Source organism: Fundulus heteroclitus, chromosome 13, assembly GCF_011125445.2.
Source record: "Fundulus heteroclitus isolate FHET01 chromosome 13, MU-UCD_Fhet_4.1, whole genome shotgun sequence".
Classification (NCBI taxonomy): Eukaryota; Metazoa; Chordata; class Actinopteri; order Cyprinodontiformes; family Fundulidae; genus Fundulus; species Fundulus heteroclitus.
Window position 1 is genome coordinate 7,981,713 of NC_046373.1, and position 18,472 is coordinate 8,000,184.

General features: G+C 40.5%; 1 protein-coding gene and 1 long non-coding RNA gene across 2 annotated transcripts; both read right to left on the reverse strand.

The window, feature by feature from the left end:
* Positions 1 to 3,822: 3,822 nt before the first annotated feature.
* trappc3 (trafficking protein particle complex 3) lies at positions 3,823 to 16,893 on the reverse strand. The gene is made up of 5 exons (XM_012874266.3): positions 16,713 to 16,893; positions 9,803 to 9,900; positions 8,295 to 8,394; positions 5,213 to 5,395; positions 3,823 to 4,294 (listed from the first exon to the last, which is right to left on the reverse strand). Exons 1-5 carry the CDS (start codon positions 16,752 to 16,754, stop codon positions 4,175 to 4,177), a joined length of 543 nt encoding a protein of 180 aa, XP_012729720.1. The 5' UTR covers positions 16,755 to 16,893; the 3' UTR covers positions 3,823 to 4,174.
* Positions 12,515 to 14,898, reverse strand: LOC118565183. Its single transcript, XR_004932241.1, has 3 exons — positions 14,441 to 14,898; positions 13,271 to 13,309; positions 12,515 to 13,136 (listed from the first exon to the last, which is right to left on the reverse strand). It is a non-coding gene; the product is annotated as an uncharacterized LOC118565183 (long non-coding RNA).
* Positions 16,894 to 18,472: the final 1,579 nt, after the last annotated feature.

The window sequence follows — 18,472 nt, forward strand, 5'->3', positions numbered from 1 at the left end:
GATGCAGCCCCAATCCGTCTGTTCAAGCCAACAGAACCACATCATCCACAAAGATGGGATTTTGAGGTTCCCAAACCAGACACCCTACTCTCCACGGCTGTGCCTTCAGCTCCGGTCCATGAACAGCACAAACAAGATGGGTGACGAGGGGCAGCTCTGGCAGAGTCTAACGTGCAGTGTGAACAGTTCCCATTTTGTGCCGAGATTGCAGTTACAGTCCTTGCTTTGGGCATACAAAGATCGCGTGGCTCTCAAGTTTTCCAATTACACCATACTGCCGGAGACGCGTCAACCATGACAGCCCTACAGCGTCTAGAGCAGGGGTGTCAAACATACGGCCCGCGGAACAATTTAGTCCGGCCCTGTGGCTAAATGCATTATTTTTTTTAATTTATTTTTTTTCCAGTGTCCTGTCTGGCAATGTGGCAATAAGAATTTTTGTCTTAATGCCAAAAAGAGCTCATCAGATTTGACTTTCACAAGTGGAGCAGTGCTGCTTTTGCCATAGTGCTCCGCTTAATTTATGAATGTGAATAGTTTTATTATGATTCATGCGAGTAATATCTCAAATGATATGGACACTACAATGGGAAAGTAGGAGAGGAAAGGAAGAACAAGAAAAAAAAAGAAAAGGTGAAAGAAAGAGGAGATAAAAGGAAGAGAATGATAAAACAATTATTGAAAAAAAAACATGTACTTCGTTTAATTGAAAATATGCAGTTCCCATATTGTCCACTAATTAAAACACGCTGTGTTTTAATATCGTGTTTGAATTAGCAGATAAAGCTTCAGGTGTGGAAAAATGTAAATAATTTCTTAATTTTTATCTGTTTGATGTATTTTGTCATGCAGGACAGTGTTTTTAAGTTCCAAAAAATGTGAATAAATGTTTTTCAACATTGTATAATCACTGTGATCAGTTCTTATGCATAATGCACAAGTAAATGTTTAACTGAGTAAAAGTATTGTTGAAATTGCACATACTTTTCTTAAAAACGCTGAGGTTATTCATAATATATTGTGTAAAAGTGAAATGAACTTAATATAAAAATCAACAACAAGTCCACATTTATTAGTTCTATTTAATCTTACAATGTGTTAACTCCTGTGGCCCTCTTGAGATCAGATTAAGCTGTAAGCGGCCCCTAAACCAAAATGAGTTTGACACCCCTGTTCTAGAGCCTTCAGGTCAACCAGTTTTTCCAACGTCAGACTTGAAAATGTTAACCTTTCGGTAAAGCTAGAAAAGGTATTTAGATTGCATCCTTCAGCTAATCATGCAGTGCCATTTAATAAGTTTTTTTTTGTTTAGAACATAATGCAATTTATTACTGAAAACTGGATGGTAATGCAGATTTACTTTAGGAAGTGTTCTAGTGCTAAACAGAGCACACTAACTGCATTTAATCACATTTTTTCAAACACACTGATATTTACTGATGCTCTCATGGATCCAACAGTGGGGAAATCTGCAAAAGTAACAAATTCAATAATACTGTGTTTTTTTTTTGGCTTTGCAAACACTAATTAAAATTTATCACAGTCACAATACATCAAAATGGTTATAATGATAAAAAAAATCTTAATAATAATAAACAAGATGATTGACCATGTCCACTAAAAACTGACTCCTGTTGTACAACTGTTTGAAAAAGCCCGTGAAGATGTTGGGCCTCGGAAAACTATTTACTTAGCTGGTACTTGTTTAAAAAATATTTGAGAATCCCTGCTACAGCTTTAAGGACTGCAAAGCAACATTACGTGTTTGTAAAAGGTCTTTTTAATGTGTATTATCACTTGAGGGCGAGTGTATAGGAGTGGTAATAAATTCATCCTCGCTTTGGCCTCCACGCGCAGCATGAGCATTTGTCTGCGCGTTTTATCAAGCTCCTGCGAGCATATGGTGAAGGGGTTCAGGTTTTTCTCAAGTACACAAAACGCAGCTCTCCATCCATTTCCAAGCAGACAGCCATAAGCCTGCGAAGTAATCTACATTATGAAAAAAAAAAAAAAAAAATGGAGATTCCTGCCCCGGTTTAGGTCCAACATATACATTCCAAGCATTCAGGGAGCATTGATATGTACTTGTAATCTTTTGAGAACTTGCCTAATGACACAAAGAGCTCATTGCACACTACCGGCCCTCTTGGTGCTTCCACTTTTCAGCGGTGATCCCTTTAAATAATCACCCGCGCAGACAGGAGCAGGCAGAGGCAATAATCAGGGCCCCGTACCCCTAATACATCTTAGGAGGAACAAAGGTGGCGTGATGTAATTCCCTCTGTGATCGTGAGCCAAATTAGAGCAGAGAGTCTGTATTGGCATTGGCCACTCTGCTCCACTGGCGTGGATCGGCTTTCCGTATTCTTGATCTAAAACGAGGACTGTTTATTTATGTTTTCTGACGGCTCCGGGCGATCTTCTTACAAATAACGGAACATGCTTCTGCAATGATACCTAGCTTTGGCCCCCGAAAGAGCCGGCTACACATGGTTTCATCCTTACATGGCGGGATCAGGAGGGCGAACGTAATGCAAACAGCTACCTCTGGTGGCTGCTGGAAGAGGTCTCCCTCGCTTTCCCTACTGAAAGTGAAGGCGCGGGTTTACGCAACAGCAGCTATAAAATAGGATGTGCAGAGCCTCGAGGTTTCCAGCAGCGATTAGCTGACAGATCTTTTCCAAAAAGGAAACCCCTATCTGACAATCCCATCCTCGTAAGTGCTCTCAGCCGTCTCCCGAGCTTGGTATACGAGAGTTGCTCTGTTACAACGAAGAGGAACAATAAGAAAAGCACGTCTTCATGTTTTCATGGAAGCCATTCCAGATTTCCTTTCCCTCCCTCCTTCCCCTCAAACGTGAGGGGAGGAATGATTTGTGTACGTGTGAGCGCGTCGGCATGTGAAAAGCCATCTGTGCCTTTGGGTTATTGACGAGGTGCGTGTTGGCTCCAACCAGGAAGCTCGGCTCGTTACTTCTGGTGTGATGCAAAACCATTCATAGGTGTGAAAACCGCAAACGAGGACTCGCACGCTTTCGGCGCAGGCTCGCTCAAGACTCTCTCGATGTACTTTTGCGCACGAAACAACAGGCCGGCCGATAGATTGAGCGTCGCTCAACAGGGCCAAGCGGCCACGGCACGTCAAACAAACACCTCCAGGAGAAACACGAAGCTGGCAAGGAGTAAGTTACCTTGCAAAAGTATTCACGCCTTTCTAACCTTTATGGATTTTACCAGGTTTATATTCCCCAGCCGTAAATATTCGGCCCCTAAACTAAGAGGCCTGTAGTAACTCCGGAGCAGCTGCAGACAGCCACGGAGGCACCCCAGCACAGACTTAGAGGAAGGCGCTCGGGTCAGAAGGGACTAAAACTTTTCAGTGTACATGCTAAACACAATGTCTGAGGGGAAAAACTATTACTGTGCGTCACCTTTAAAACAGTGCCCCACAGTCAAATGTGGTGGCAGCATCATGCTGCAGGGATGTTTCTCCACTGCTGGGACATCGAAGCTGGTCGGTGTAGACAGGGGAAATAAGTGAAGCTAAATACAGAGAAATCCTGGAATAAAAGCCATTAGAAGCTTTAGAAGCTTTGAGACTGGGGCGGAGGTTTGTCTCTTACCAAAAAACAGTCCTAAACATGCAGCCTGAATGGTTTAAACGGCCTTTTCAGAGCCCAGTAGTCTTAAATATGTGGCCAGGCTTGGAAATGTTGACAGCCTTTCCCTCCAGTTTGTCTCAGTTTAAACCATTCTGCAAAGGATAAACTGCAGATGTGCAAAACGTAACCAGTGCAGTTGTACACTTTTCAGACTCGTATCTGTATAAATAGAAAAGCTTTATTCATCGTCGTCCTTTCACTTTAAAAAGGACTCACGACTTAGCGTCCCCTCTGTCGTACACAGAAAAGCCAAAAAGATTACATGAAATAAAGGTGTTGTAATTTGACAAAATGTAAAAAAAGTTCAAACCTATATGTCTGGCTTTAGGAGCACTGCTGTAACCATTTAAAAAAATCAAGTTCGGAAATGTCCCAGTGATTAAAGGATCACATAACATACATTGATTATTGTTGATTTAATCGACAAAATGATGTACATAAATTAATAAACATGCCACACAACTGAAAAAAATACACCGAAACTAAATAAAAGTGTCTTTGTTTTTTCCCCGTCACTCCTCTCCGGCCGGGAGGTTTTCTTCAATCCTCTTAATAAACTTCATGCGGATTTCTGTGACGTTGTCCCCTCTGAGACTGTCCTGGGCAAACTTCACATCCACTGCCATCTGGACCTGCATCAGATTCAGAATTTCAGGTGTTTAGGTCCAAACGAGACCCAAAACGCTTCCAAGAAAAAGCTTTCCACAGTGGGCTTGTTTCAAAAGACTTGAAATAAATCTGTCCATGAAGGGAGTCCTTTTGATTTTCACGAGAAAAGCTATATAAGCAGAAATTCTGTGTAAAATCTGTCTGTAAAACCTGGTGGTTGTATCATGGTTTGGATCAGTTTTGCTAAATCCTTTTTTCCATGGGCAATTAAATGTTGCAATGTGCAATTATATTTTATAAAGAAGTCCTCCAAAAATGAAACAAATGATTGAATGGCTGTCGAAAAAACTAGTTTTGCTTACAAGAAAATGCTTGTTTATGCAAAAGTTAAGTACCAAATTATTTTACTTACAAAACCCGGAAAAAAAAAAGCAGAAGCTTTTGCTTTTCACGAGACGAGTTAGTTGGAGAAAATAAGTCTGTTTGACAAGAAAAATGTAATACTATCCATCTTTAAAACATGTTAATGTAAGGAAACTGATCAACATTCCTGAGTTTCAGCTGTTGCTGTAAGGAGGGACTGGGATTAGATCCCTTTAAGCTAAGCAGCAGCAGAAATGCTAAGCTGTAAACGTAGCAACATGAGCAAAAGGGAAATCATATGAGGATGTTTCTCACTTAGACAACAGCTAATTAGCCTTAAGGAATTACTAAGGATCTTTTTCAATGTTTGGGTTTTCTCACATCTTTAACACTGTATGTCATAACTAGTTTATCCCTACTGGAACCAGTAATGTATTTAGGTTGTGCTTTATTAAGTCTGCTAAGGTCATTAGTGTTGCTGTGCCAAACGTAGGACCCTAAACCATGGGAGCCGTGCTGCTTTATTAAACACGATCAGGTATTGTTCAAAATTGGGGGAACTAAGCGGTTGAATTTACCATCTCCAGGGCTCCTCTGAGGACCCCACACAGTAGGTTGGAGTAAATGAGGGAGCTGTGGTTGTCGGGCAGCTCCACGAAGTCAGCCAGCGGGTTATTCTCCAGAATGAGGGAAAATTCATCACCTCCTGGACTCCAGTTGGTCACGCTGGGGGTAATTCCCATGTACATCTTAAATGCAACCTAACAGACCACAGCAAAAAAAAAAAGGAAAGGACAACAGATCAGGAGCTACATAAGAAAGAAAACCAACGGTTACACATTTATTAGCAGAACGTGTTTTGTCTTTAGTTACTTTAAAAGGAGCAATGAGCAAAATTTCATTATTTTAGACAGAAAAAACTCAAAATTGTTTTGTGAAGAACTAAAGGTATCTTTTTTTTATGGACTATGGTACGACGTCACACAACATCTCTCTGTGCTGTTCTCCAGTCTCTTGTTCACATAGCTGGGCTTCAGCTAACCTTATCACACATTTGATGCAGTGGCAATTAATTGATCAGGAATATATCTTTCACTTTCTCACCACAGCTAATCAAATGCAGTCACATTAAATCTCACTTAGTTTACCCCAAAAAAAATCCCTGAACTAGACCGCACCACGACAGACAGGTGAGTCATACCGTGCCATATTGCTTTTTTGGACCAGATCATAAGCAATGTATGGAGATACCTGAATGTACAGCCCTGCTGTCTGTTATGAAGCGGTTCTGGATTTCAAAATATCAGCAGCCAGTTGGAAATGTGAGAGTTTTGGTCAGGATCTACACGTTCCAGGGACTACTCAGAGAGAGAGTGATGATTGGGTGGGGCGGTGGGGTAGGTGTTTCAGGTTCAAGTCCTGACTCATAGACCTTCCTACCTCCTCTCTCAACTTCATTTGCTGTCTGTTTACTGTTAAATAAAGGCAGCTCGTGGCAAAAATAAAGATGTTTACAGTTAGTAATGCTGTGTTCATTGCTACTATAAAATGCTGAAGAAAGTTTAAAATATCAACTAATCATGTTGCCTTGTCTTTAAATTCGGCTGCTCTCTCCACATGCAGCGCAATGTTTATATTCTTATGATTTAAAGGCATACTATGCAACATTTTTCAGGTAATTAATGTGTTCCATACCGTTTTGGATGATTAAATGAGTCATTTCAGGTCGAACAAAGGTTTTCTCGGCCGCCCTGGTGGTCTGTGGGGGAAATACTGTACTTGCAATTGCAAGAGCTCTCGGCCCGCACACAGGCTCAGAAGTCTTGTGCAAGACCGCGAGAGTCGGTCTTGCTTTACGGCAAGAACTCCATGTGTTTTTGCCCTGCCATTCACTATATGCACGCGCGAAAGCAACAAAGAACCGCGTGTTAACGTCAAATAAACATGCAAGAGTTTTTTTATTATTATTATTATTTTTTTTTTTTTTATTATTTTTTTTTTTATGTTGGCGAGGCGGCAGCGAGAGTTTGGCGAGGCGCCAAAATAGCGCTGCGGCAAACCTGATGTTCATACTTTCACTGTGTTAGTCACTGTTTGTACTGCCGTTTTTTCCACTTTTCGTTGCGTTCGCCTGTCTGCTAAGCTCAAAACAACTAACCTGACGCCGCCAGATAGATTTGCTTCGCATATCCATCTGGAAACCTTCCGTTGAAGTAATTTTGGGAAGGGGCGAAAATACTGGTTAGCTGATTGGCCTATGTTGGTGATAGACAAGCCTAATAAACCAATCAGATCAACGAAGCATGTGACGTACTCGTCAACATGCTTCGTCGTCGCTCGTAACAGAGCGACGACGAAAACACAACCACAAGCCAAGCTACTCTTGCTGCTGCAGGTAAAGGCTCGTTAGCTCAGCAAAGAAATACTCTGTAATTCCGCTAAAACTTGCTCGATAGCCACGCTAACGCTAGCTTCATCGGCTGAAGCCGCCATGTTCTTTAGACTGAACTGTCGCGCTTCTCATTGCGTCACACCTCAACCCGCCTCAAAGCCAACGCTGATTGGACGTTCGTTTGGTGAACAGCTCCAAATTTTCTTTAACGGAGAGTAGCCAGACTGATCTGCGAGTGAAACCTTGAAAGCTCGCGAGATCTGGATGGTCTCACGAGGCTACAAAACAACCGCGCCTGGCTTGATGGAGAAACCAGAACAGCTGAGCATCTTTACGACAGTGCACTTTTACTTTCGCCCTCTGGGGGGAGCCTCGCTGGAAAATCAACCCCGGTTGCATAGTATATCTTTAAGGAACAACTAACCAAAACAGGATAAAATGTATATCCTCTTGCATTAGTTCTTAAAGAAAAAACAGAATCGTCTCAAATCAAATGATGCTGATCAGAAATCAGCTACAAAATTCTGGATCTTGACAAAAGCAATCTATTCTAGTTAAATATGCTTAAATACGTTTGATTTAGATATGCTGACAGTGACTGCCTGGTTTCTTAAGAACATTTGGTTCTACCGTAAATGTATCCAAATAAATCACATCTATGATATTTAATGAGGGACCAGGTGATACCCCAAGGCAAGGCAATCACTTATTGTAGAGTCCAAACTGCTCTCCCTAATTCTCTGACCAAGCCCGATTCCATCTGTACTCTGAATCTCCAAGGAAGCGACAAAAACGTTTGAACAGGCTAGAAGTCTAAAAGCTGCTTGTCTGTTTTCTTGTCTGAGAAGTCATCAAGAAAAATGTATTTAAATAATAAAAAAACAGAAGGTGCTACAAGAGCAGAGAAGCTTAATGTGCAGCCTTGCTAGACCTTAGCAGGCTGCACATTAAGCTGTTTTACTTTCTCCATTTTGGTTCAAGAAAGGGATAATTACCAGAACAGACGAGGAGGAGTGTGATCTCAGTTTTACATTCAGGATCAATGCTAAGAACTTCATCCTGTAACTTTACGGTTTTCTCCTCTACTTAGACAGGACCGTATGATCTCCCATCTGTCCTCTGGTTATCTCATCCCGTCTGTTGGGATGTTTTGATCTCTGTAATCTGAATATTTAAGCCCCCACCTCCCCCCCCTGTTCTCTCCTCCTCGCTCCATCTTGGGAGACATCCACGGTCATGCTCCAATTGTCCTGGAACCTTCCAGTTACCTTCGCGATGATGTCGGCAGTTTCTCGGAAATCCTGACACCTGCCGATGGTGGAGCGCGCCAAGAAGTCCTCGATCAGACGCACTCCGATGTTGTATCCCCTGTGAGAGGGGAAAGAGTCAGACAGAAAGGGAAACGGGCGTCAACGCTCGTCTTCGTGGCAGCAGGGAGGCGTGAAAGGCAGGAATCGCTTTGATTTCTAACCTTCAGGACACTTTTGCTTCACACACTTCTTGAACTTACTGCCAGTTGTGACTGCAGTCAAGACAACTTATCCTATAACCGCCGCTGGAAGCCAATTAACGCATCCCGGTCCTAACATGGCCCATCTCTGACCAGTTGGGTGGAAAACGGCGGAGCGGACAGTGCAGATTTACTACCATCTATGGGCAGCTAAGACGCACCTAATCCTGCTTTCAGCTCAGGGTTGCCATACAACCAGTGAAACAAAGCAGGCTCAGGTCCAGAGATCTGTCGGCTTGAAGCCATGTTTTGAATTTTTTGAGCTACAAATCCATGGTTTTGTCTAAAGTTTTATGCCGAAGGATTACTGTATCCGCATTGGCCGTTGAGAGATGTTTTTTTTGTTTCTGTCTTTAAAAGAAGTCTCGACATGTGCTACTTCTAAAGCCCTTTTCAGCCCCAAAACACATGGATATGTGTGAGAAATGAAATCTTAATAAAGGCCACAGTGCTGCTGATCTTACAGCACGAGAAGTAGCCAGACGGCAGAGATCTCTACCGCTGAAAGTTACAAGAATTGGCAAAAAAAAATGCTTTAGAAGTAGATCAGTCTTCTCTGCCAAATCTTTTTTTCAGTTTTATCATGTGGATTAGTACATTTTGTGGACTTGATTACTAGAGAAGTGGTGGCACCCATTTAAACAGATGCTGTGCGACGCATTTGGCAATGCCTTGCAACATGGTACTGGGTCTTGTCATTTCACTGGATGTAACTTTGACACACAAATCCAAACACTGCTGACCAAAGCCCATAAAGGAACTGATATTTTGTGACGGCAGGGGACTTTCATTGGAACAATGACCGGTCCTATCAAACTAAATATTATTTAAAAATTGCGACCAATCTGAAAATGTTAAGTTGGCATTCAAACATTTCAGATACCAACCTAATCAAGCACCAGCAGGAAATGCTTTAGACATTGGGATGGGCATTTATGGTCTCGATCATCATCATCTTAAATCCTCTCTCATAATGATAGGAGATTTGGTTTGGTTTGGTTTAAGTCCGGTAAAGCACATTCCTCTAATGGGGACTCACTCCAAAATAACCATGTGATTGTGTGATCTTATGAGACAGAAAATTACAGAGATGCACTCACACTACAATCCAGGACACGTATTAGGTGCAGAAGCAGTAATGAAATTGATTTTCTTTACAGTGTCCAGGTTAATTGATGATCGTTTGTTTCAAAAGCTCCCATAAAAGCCTTAACGTCATTTTCAATCTGCAGTGGGTATAACAAAGACTTCTTGAGGTGTACTTACATCTTGTCCAGCTGTTTATTGACTTCCTCATCGTTTTCATAGTCTTTACAAAGCTGGGTCACCAGGGCCCCATAGGTCAAAGTAAACAGCTCAGAGTTCTGTAGGAAGAAACACAGGAAGCCTTTCACTGTACAGCTTTCTTTTTAAATGCTCAACTTATTGGTGGGCTAATCTAAAACATAAATGTTCAAAAAGGGAAAATAAAACAAGTGTTTTTTTTAAAAAGTGATGCAGGATTTTATAAAACTAATATACATTTTTTTGTGTGCCAGGAGTTTACTGGGTCACTTGGTGGACAGCTCCAGGTACTGAAACTAAAAGGCACTAATAAGTTTGCTGTTTTTCCAATAAATAATAAAAAAGATGTAAACAAAGCTTCTACTTAGAGTGACTTTGGTTATCCTGAGCCACCTCTGTAGTTATGCTGCTATAGGCTGAGGGTGCTGGACAGGGGCGCAACTACCCAGTATAAGAGGGGTATGCAGCATCAGTTTTGGCGCCCCCCCCCCCCCCCCGGATTAAAATAAATAAATAAAATAAGTGCCGGACATCATCATGTATGGTCTTTAAATAATAAAGGTTTATTTTAAAGTATATCAGCCACTGTAGGCCTACCATAATAATAATTATATGGTATATTATTAACAATGTTAACACATAATAAACAGTTGCAAATTGACAAACATTAACATTATCATTATAACCAATGCAACTTAATCCATGCCTTAAAATGCAAAAGTAAGCCTACAAACAAAGATCCTTTAGAACCCTCTCTGTAAATTATAATGTAGCTCAATGTAACAATGTTGCTACCAGATTCTAGAGCCCTCTTTAGATCCTACTAAATTGCAACATGGCGTGCCTTTGCACTTGCCCATTTATCTAGTATTGCATCAAATGAAATAGTTCGTGCCACACTGTTTTCAATTGAAATTACTGCTAATTGGGTTAAGCGATCATTACTCATGTTGGAACGAAGGTATGTCTTTATCAGCTTTAGCTTGCTGAACGATCTCTCCGCAGAGGCAACTGTCAAAGGTATTGTCAGGAAAACTCTCAGGGCTACTGTTAGATTTGGAAAAACCAAATCAAGGTTCTCCTGTAGGAGGAAATTTAATTTATCCAGAGCCTTTTCATGACCCCTAAGTAGACGGCTTGCTGGGTAAATTTCCTGAATGATATCTCTTGAAACATCATTGGTAGCCAGCGCATATGTTGTCACCGATTCCTCCAACTCAGCTTTTGTCATGTGTTCCATTTTAAAGATGAATTTAAACTTTTTGGACACAAGGTGAAGATTGCTGAATCTATCAGACAACTCCTGAATTATTGTGTCAACAATCACATTGAACACCATGCACCTAAAATGGGTCTCGGGTTCCTGTTCATAATGGCCAGTGCTGGAATCATCACCATGAAATCTCTTTTGCTTTCTGAAACGTCTCTCTCTAAACTCAGGGGAAGCATCCATCTCAATGGCTATTCTGCGTGCAACATCAAGGGATTTTTGAAAGCCCTCCACTCTGTACTTATGCAAGAATTCTTTAAGAGAATCTATCATTCTAATGGCGGTGTCCATCGAGATGTTCACTGCTTGCATTGCCTTGCTGACATAGGTGATCTCTGACAATAGATCATACCAAACCAAGAGGCACATGAGGAACTCCATGCTGACAATCTCGCCAGAGAGCGACTTTGCCTCTGAGACAGTTTTGCCATCTTTTTCCACTTCCTCAAGCTTTTCCAAAGCATCAAGAATCCCCCCTAACTGGAAACGTACAACTTTGACGGAGTCTAATTTTGCTTCCCACCTGGTATCACTCAGAGGCTTCAGAGTAATGTCCACAAATTCTTTCAAAATATCCCACCTCTTCACCGAACCCGAAAAAATGGTGTACAGTCTTTGGAGAGTGCCAAAAAAGTTTAGACACATTCTGTTTGATGATGCAGCATCACATAACAGAAGGTTCAGACTGTGGCTACAGCAGGGGATAAATAGTGCCTCTGGATACTTCTGCTGCACCAATGTTTGCACACCCTTGTGTATACCCCTCATATTTGAGCCATTGTCATAACTCTGCCCCCTACAGTTAGCAAACTCCAACCCCAGGTTATCCAGCACCCCAGTCAGTGTTTCTGTGAGGCCTTTACCAGTTGTGTCCTTCACGACTGTGAAGCCAACAAAAGACTCATTGATGGTGGCATTCTTGTTGTCGTCTGTATGGACGTACCGGATTATTACTGAGGCCTGCTCCTGCTTTGAAATGTCAGGTGTACAATCCAACTCCACTGCAAAGTACTTGGAGGCTTTAACCTGGGCACAAATTTGAGCAAGTACACATTCTGAAATTGAATCTAAAAATTCATTTTGAGTGCACCAGGTAAGATATCCTGTGGTTTCTTTAGATGCTACCTTTCTAAGATGCTCTGCTAGTGTGACATCATATCGTGCTATGACTTCAAGTAAACCCAGGAAATTTCCATTTTTAGGATCTCCTAATTTAGCATTCTTCCCCCTCAGTGGCAAGTTCCTTTCTGCAAGGAAGAGTATGCAGTCGATCACTCTCACTAACACACTTCTCCGGTGTGCCTTTTCATCATCTATGGCTCTTTGCAATGTTCTGTCAATAGTTTTACCAAGGCGGGTAAGCGGGAGGCTAATTCTTTCCACAACAGATAAGCAGTTATGTGATAACTACTGGTTTTATGGTGCTGCAGTGTTTTTGAAAGACACTGCCAGTTATTGTACCCCACAACAAAGCGCATGTCAACAACTTTAGCTCCTCCAAAAAGCTTACATGCAAAACAATACACTTTATCCGTACTTTTGGAGTACAGTAACCAATCCCGCTGCACTTTTTCTCCATTGGACATTAAACGAGAACAGTATGCTTTGGAAAAACACCTTCTACTCTTGTCTGATCTTGGATACGGCCCATCAGGACATTTCTGTGGGCCATTCTCAACCATACGCTGCCTAAATGAGTCCCCAATTTGGTGTGGTGGTGGCCAGTCAGATGGATCTTCTGAGTCCTCCTTTTCACCTCTCTGTTCCACATACTCTTCCACCTCATCTTCACCTCTCGTTTTCACATTCTCCTCCAATTCCTTCTCAGTTGTGAGTGGCTCTCTATCTCTGTCTGCACTATTTACCCCCAAAAAAGGACACAGTAAATAGGTTGGTCAACAGAACTTTAAACCATACTGGACATTTAGTTTTGTGTGGTCTAAAGAATAGAACTCCTACCTGATGTCATCACTGGTCTCATCTATACTTGATGCCATCACCGACTTCATGTCTGTCTCATTCACTCCTTGCCTGTGTTCTTCTCCACTAAGACATGTTGTCAAATAAACAATTTGTAATAGATTTTCCATTATTAGTTTTTTCCATATTAATGATAGTAAGAAATCAGTCTGTTGGTATCAAGTGGCTCACCCTACACTTCCACCTAATGTTAGACCTACCTGCCTTCCTCTGTCTTTCCTGATCCACCATCCTCACACCTGAATGAAATGAACTCACTGTTAAATATAGCAGCCTTAATTCAATTCAAAATCAGCCTAGTGATGGCATCAGATAAGACAACTATTATGCAGTAAGGTTTTGCTGCTGTTGAAATTACATTCACATTTTGGATTTTAAAAAGTAGAAATATGGATAGCCTTAGCACAGACCTTTAGAGAGAGATGTGACCCTGTAATTACAGCTTCCATGTCACCCAACAAATGTAAAGCAGCCTACATGTCTGACAGCACAGCTAACATGAACAGCTAATGGTAAAAATAAATCTTTATTGCATATTATTTATGCATGAGTCACTGCATAAGTTATGTTTTCTGGATTCTTGTAATTTATTGTACATGCTACCTTATATTTTCCACTATGTCAGCGCAGCAACATTGGTTTTGCATTAAGCTAGAAGCTAGCTGTAAACCCCCATTTGGCTGCTACATTCCCACTGTTAGCAAACACTAGCTAGTCTGTTCATATATATTCATATAGTATGAATATACAAGCCTAAGTAACGGGAGCAAATCTATGCATGATTCCATGGTAAACCAAAGTCATTGTATTAGTTATATACATCAACAGCTAATAGTAAAACAAAATATATTAATGATTCCATGATAAACCAGTTTATGTATCTGTTTTCCAGATTCTTGTCCTGTATTGTACCTGCTACCTTACACGTGTTTCCCGCAGCGCTATCTTTCATTCTAAAATTCCAAAAAAAAAAAAAAAAAAACTAACTTGATATGCTTCCATGTTTATTTGACGTTAACACGCGGTTCTTTGTTTTTGCGTTCGCGCGTGCAACAACCCCCCCAGTCGGTCTGCGCAAAACTTGTCGTCGTAATCCGCCCCCCCCCCCCCCCCCCCACCCCTCCGCCCCCCCGTCCGCGCAAAACTTGTGCCCCCCTCCCCCCCAATTCTCCGTCTCGCCTAAACAGATTCCTGCGGGAAACACTGCTTTATATTTTCCAGTTTTCAGCTCAGCAACCTCGGTTTTGCACATTCTAAGCTAGCTGTGAACCCACATTTGGCTGCTACGTTAGTAATCGCCAGCTAGTCTCTTAACGTGAATAAAATTATTTGCAAGCCTCCAAGCACAGCCGTCAAACTTTAATTCCTACCTGTTGTCTTTCACCATCCACTTGTTTAACTGCTGTCGCATCCCTTGACATGCCATCTCCCTTTCCCTCTTCCTTTTTCTATTTTTCGCCCCCGACAGCTTTCTTGATTTATCCATTTTCCATAGACAACTGAACTCACTACTACGCTCAGCGCTCACGGCGCAGCCTGCGGGAAGGCGGGACCTGACATCAAGCCCCGCCTTCCCGCAGGCTGCAGCGGGATGCTTCTCCCCGCTCCCTCTTGTGTCAAAATTCTACGGTGGAATCTTATGACATAGGGCGTCTACTCTAACATGTTTTGTTCTAAAATGTTATTTAAAACATTGAGGAAATTCAGAAGTGATTAAGAAAAGCACAATAGCAGCTTTTTTTTTTTTTTTTTTTTTAACCATCACTTTGGCGCCCCCTTGGTGCTGCGCCCCTATGCGCTGCATATAGTGCATACCCACTTTTTGCGCCACTGGTGCTGGAGGACATCAGGGTCTATTTCTTTCATTCTGCTGAGTTCTCCTTTCATTCTGCAATTTTGCATTATTTGTTGTTATATCAACTTTAAACCTTATGTCTTTTTTTCTCTTCATAGAAGGTACATCTGATCTGGCATTCTGTTAGCTGTGGCACTAACCAGGGGGTCAGATCAGCTGCCATTACCCTCTCTAATTGATCCAGCAAAGATTCCTGGACCAATGCTTCTGAGCTCTTTATCGTCTCTCTGCTCTGTCTCCTCAAACCCCCAGTTAGTCGTGGCAAATGGTCATTTACACCAAACGTGGTTCTGCTTGAGGTGTCTTCCTGTTAAAGGGGAGTTTTCCTCTCCACTGTCGCTACATGCATGCTCGGTATGAGAGCTTGCCGCAAAGTCAGCAACAATGAAGATGACTGTCCACTGTGACAACACGTGTTGTGAATTGGCACTATATAAAGAAAATGTCATTTAATTAAACAAATCACGATATTGTTGTACACTAAAAACATGTCTACATGCTGCAATTGTAAAATGGTTGGAACAGCAACTGTAATGATGCATTATCCTTGCACTATCATAGTTTTACCAGGAGACATTTCTGTCCGAGCTAAAATTGTTATTTTTACACTGAATAGCTGATACCTAAAACTCTTATCTTTAAAATAGGGGTGTAAAAACTCAAGTTTCTTTCTGTTTTTCCATAGCAATTAAAATAAAACATAATAACATACATTTTCTGATGGGTCTGTGGAGAGACTAGAGTGCATGCAAAAATAAAAAGTAGTGGGTTGCAGAAAGTATTCAACAGAAAACTACACTTAATGCCAATATTTAGCCAATGCTGCCAATACAATCATTTATAGTGATTTACCCATCTAGTTATACCGTACTTTCCCATTTTAAGCACACATACACACAGAGCAAATAAATTTATAACTAAATGAAATCCCTTCTCAAGACCCATCTTTTTATACTGGTCTTGTCATGTCTTACCACCATGTTGCTTTTCTGTGCGATATTACTTCTTATATCCCACTTTATTGTTAGTTTTTATTTTCTGGCACCTAGTTCGAAAACGTATAACTTATACACCCACAAATAATAATAATAATAATAAAAACAAATAAATAAATAATAATAATAATAATAATAATAATAATAATAATAATAATAATAATACAGAGACTGTCCAACCCGTTTCTATATCACTGTAGGTACACATTCTATGCAAACAATAAATACATTTCGATAATTAAACCAACTTCTAATGCCATTTAATTCTATTTATTAAAGTTTCTATTCGGTTTTGTCAACCTTACAATGAGTCACTGGATAAAGACCACTAGCACAGAGAAAGTAAAGTATGAAATGCAATAATAATCAACATAAATGAAGCATATTTAGCCTGATTTATTTCTCAATGTCAGGATGCAGTGTTGGTCTTGTTAACCAATGGTATTTCAAGCTACTAACCAAAATAAAATAAAATACTCCAATCAACAATTTATCAATACATAAACGTCCCAAAACTGACGCAGACAGCTACGAAGACATGTCCCAAAACTGCTATATTTTTAGCTTGCATGCTACACGAACCACACTTCCCGTAGAAGCCGTCAATAAATGAAACATTAACGTAGCATGTTTTAATTTATTTAACACAATTTGGCCACGCGTGATAAGACAACAAAATATGACTGTCATTCATTTGTTTGGCGAAGATATGCAGTATTTTGTTCTAAAGTATTCTTTCAATAGTTAGCAGTTTGCAAGCTAGCAAGCTAGCTCCCATGGCGTTAATCCTACCATTTTCTTGCTGTCTGTGGTTCGGTTGGACTGTCGAGACATCGTGGAAAGAGTTACCAGATTACGTGGGAGGTAATTCGAGATTAATCCTTTATTTATTTGATTCTGGCTAAGCTCTTAGTTCCGTAACCAGTGGTTCGGTCACACACTTCCTCTTGTGCAAAGCTAGCAGGATAGAAGCGTCAGCTTCCGGTTTACCTTTAGCCTGAAAGAGTGAGGATGTGAAACAGACGGACGATATAAAGCGTTACAAATTCAAAGTAGTCTTTTGACAAACTCCAAAGTAAACTTGGTTTATTTTAAAGAACGTTACACAGCAAGTGACATTTATGAAATCAGGAGAAGACACATTATGACATTTATTTTGAAGGCCTTTGCGATCCGTTTTCTTCTATAATTATATTGTTGTTGTTTTTTCTGTTACTGAAGATTACTGCCATCTAGCGGCCAGGACGATAACGGAACGACCAGCTGCTTTCAGACAACCTGTCATCTTAGAACATACTCGAGGGGGTAATTTATTTTAATAAATCAACAATTAAAAGTGAAATTCGTGTTTATTTCAGTTATTTTTATGAATACGGATTACAACTGATGAAAACCCAAAATTCAGAAAATTCACATTAACTAAGAAGAGTAATGCAAACTTATTTTTATAAAATAATTGTTAGCATGCTGAAAAGTATGTCAGTGTACTGTATAGTATAGTATACACTAAGCTGAGTACTTGACTTTTTCCTGATTTACTTAATCAGTACAGCTTGGCAGAGAGGGGATCCTTTTCTGGATGTGCTTTGGTGCTAAGGAAGCCCATGCTGCTTTACCTGCTTTCATGTAGTCTGTATTGTTGGGTGTGTGATTTCCCTCATCCACTTGACAACATAGATTCCCAGTTCAGGGGGGAAGGATGCTCTAAATGTTATGCTTGTGAGCTGCATTTGGACTTGACATGATTCCCACATGTTTGCGGAGACTGACAACAGAGACCTCTGGACCGACTTGTTATTATTATAATGTGTATTTTCTGTTGGATTTTAAGTCAGAGTAGATAACTAAATTAAATTGTTGTTATAATGTTAATAGATAAGACATTTGAAATATTCACATTTACATATTGGACAACAAATGTTACTCAATTTCTAATATATATATTTAAATCGTGCATTTTAAACATATTTTTAAAAGTACTTTAGCTTTTGAGTGGGCTGTTTTGTCTTCACTGAACTGTCAGATATTCTAGATTTTTCATGAAAAGTAATAAAATGAAAAAAAAAAAGAAATTAAATTCAAACATGTCCATTAAAGTCTATTTTTGTTTCTAGTCGGAATATTTTAATTAAGCAATTAACACTGACGTGAAAAAAAGACTCTCAGAGAGGATGGTAAAAACATACACAAACAGAAGAAGATTAATTACAATTAAAAAGTACAAAGTATTTATATTTAACAGCAGGGGATTTATGTCAAGTCAAACATTTAAATCAAACATAGAAGGAGGCATGGAAATATGAACAACAAATAAGTGGATGCAATTAGAATAGCGTAATATTAGGAGAAGTCAAAAATCTGTGTTTTGTAGTTCCCCGTTACATTTGCCACTCACAATATGGCAGTTGTGCTGTTTGTTCCTAGTAAACAAGTCTGTCCTCTCTACCTTCCTCGGCTCACGGAGTTATTGATACAACAGTAATACACTGTTTGACCACAAGATGGCAGCATAGGCGTGCAGAGACGCGCTCTCCGAGGAGCGGGCAGCGGTC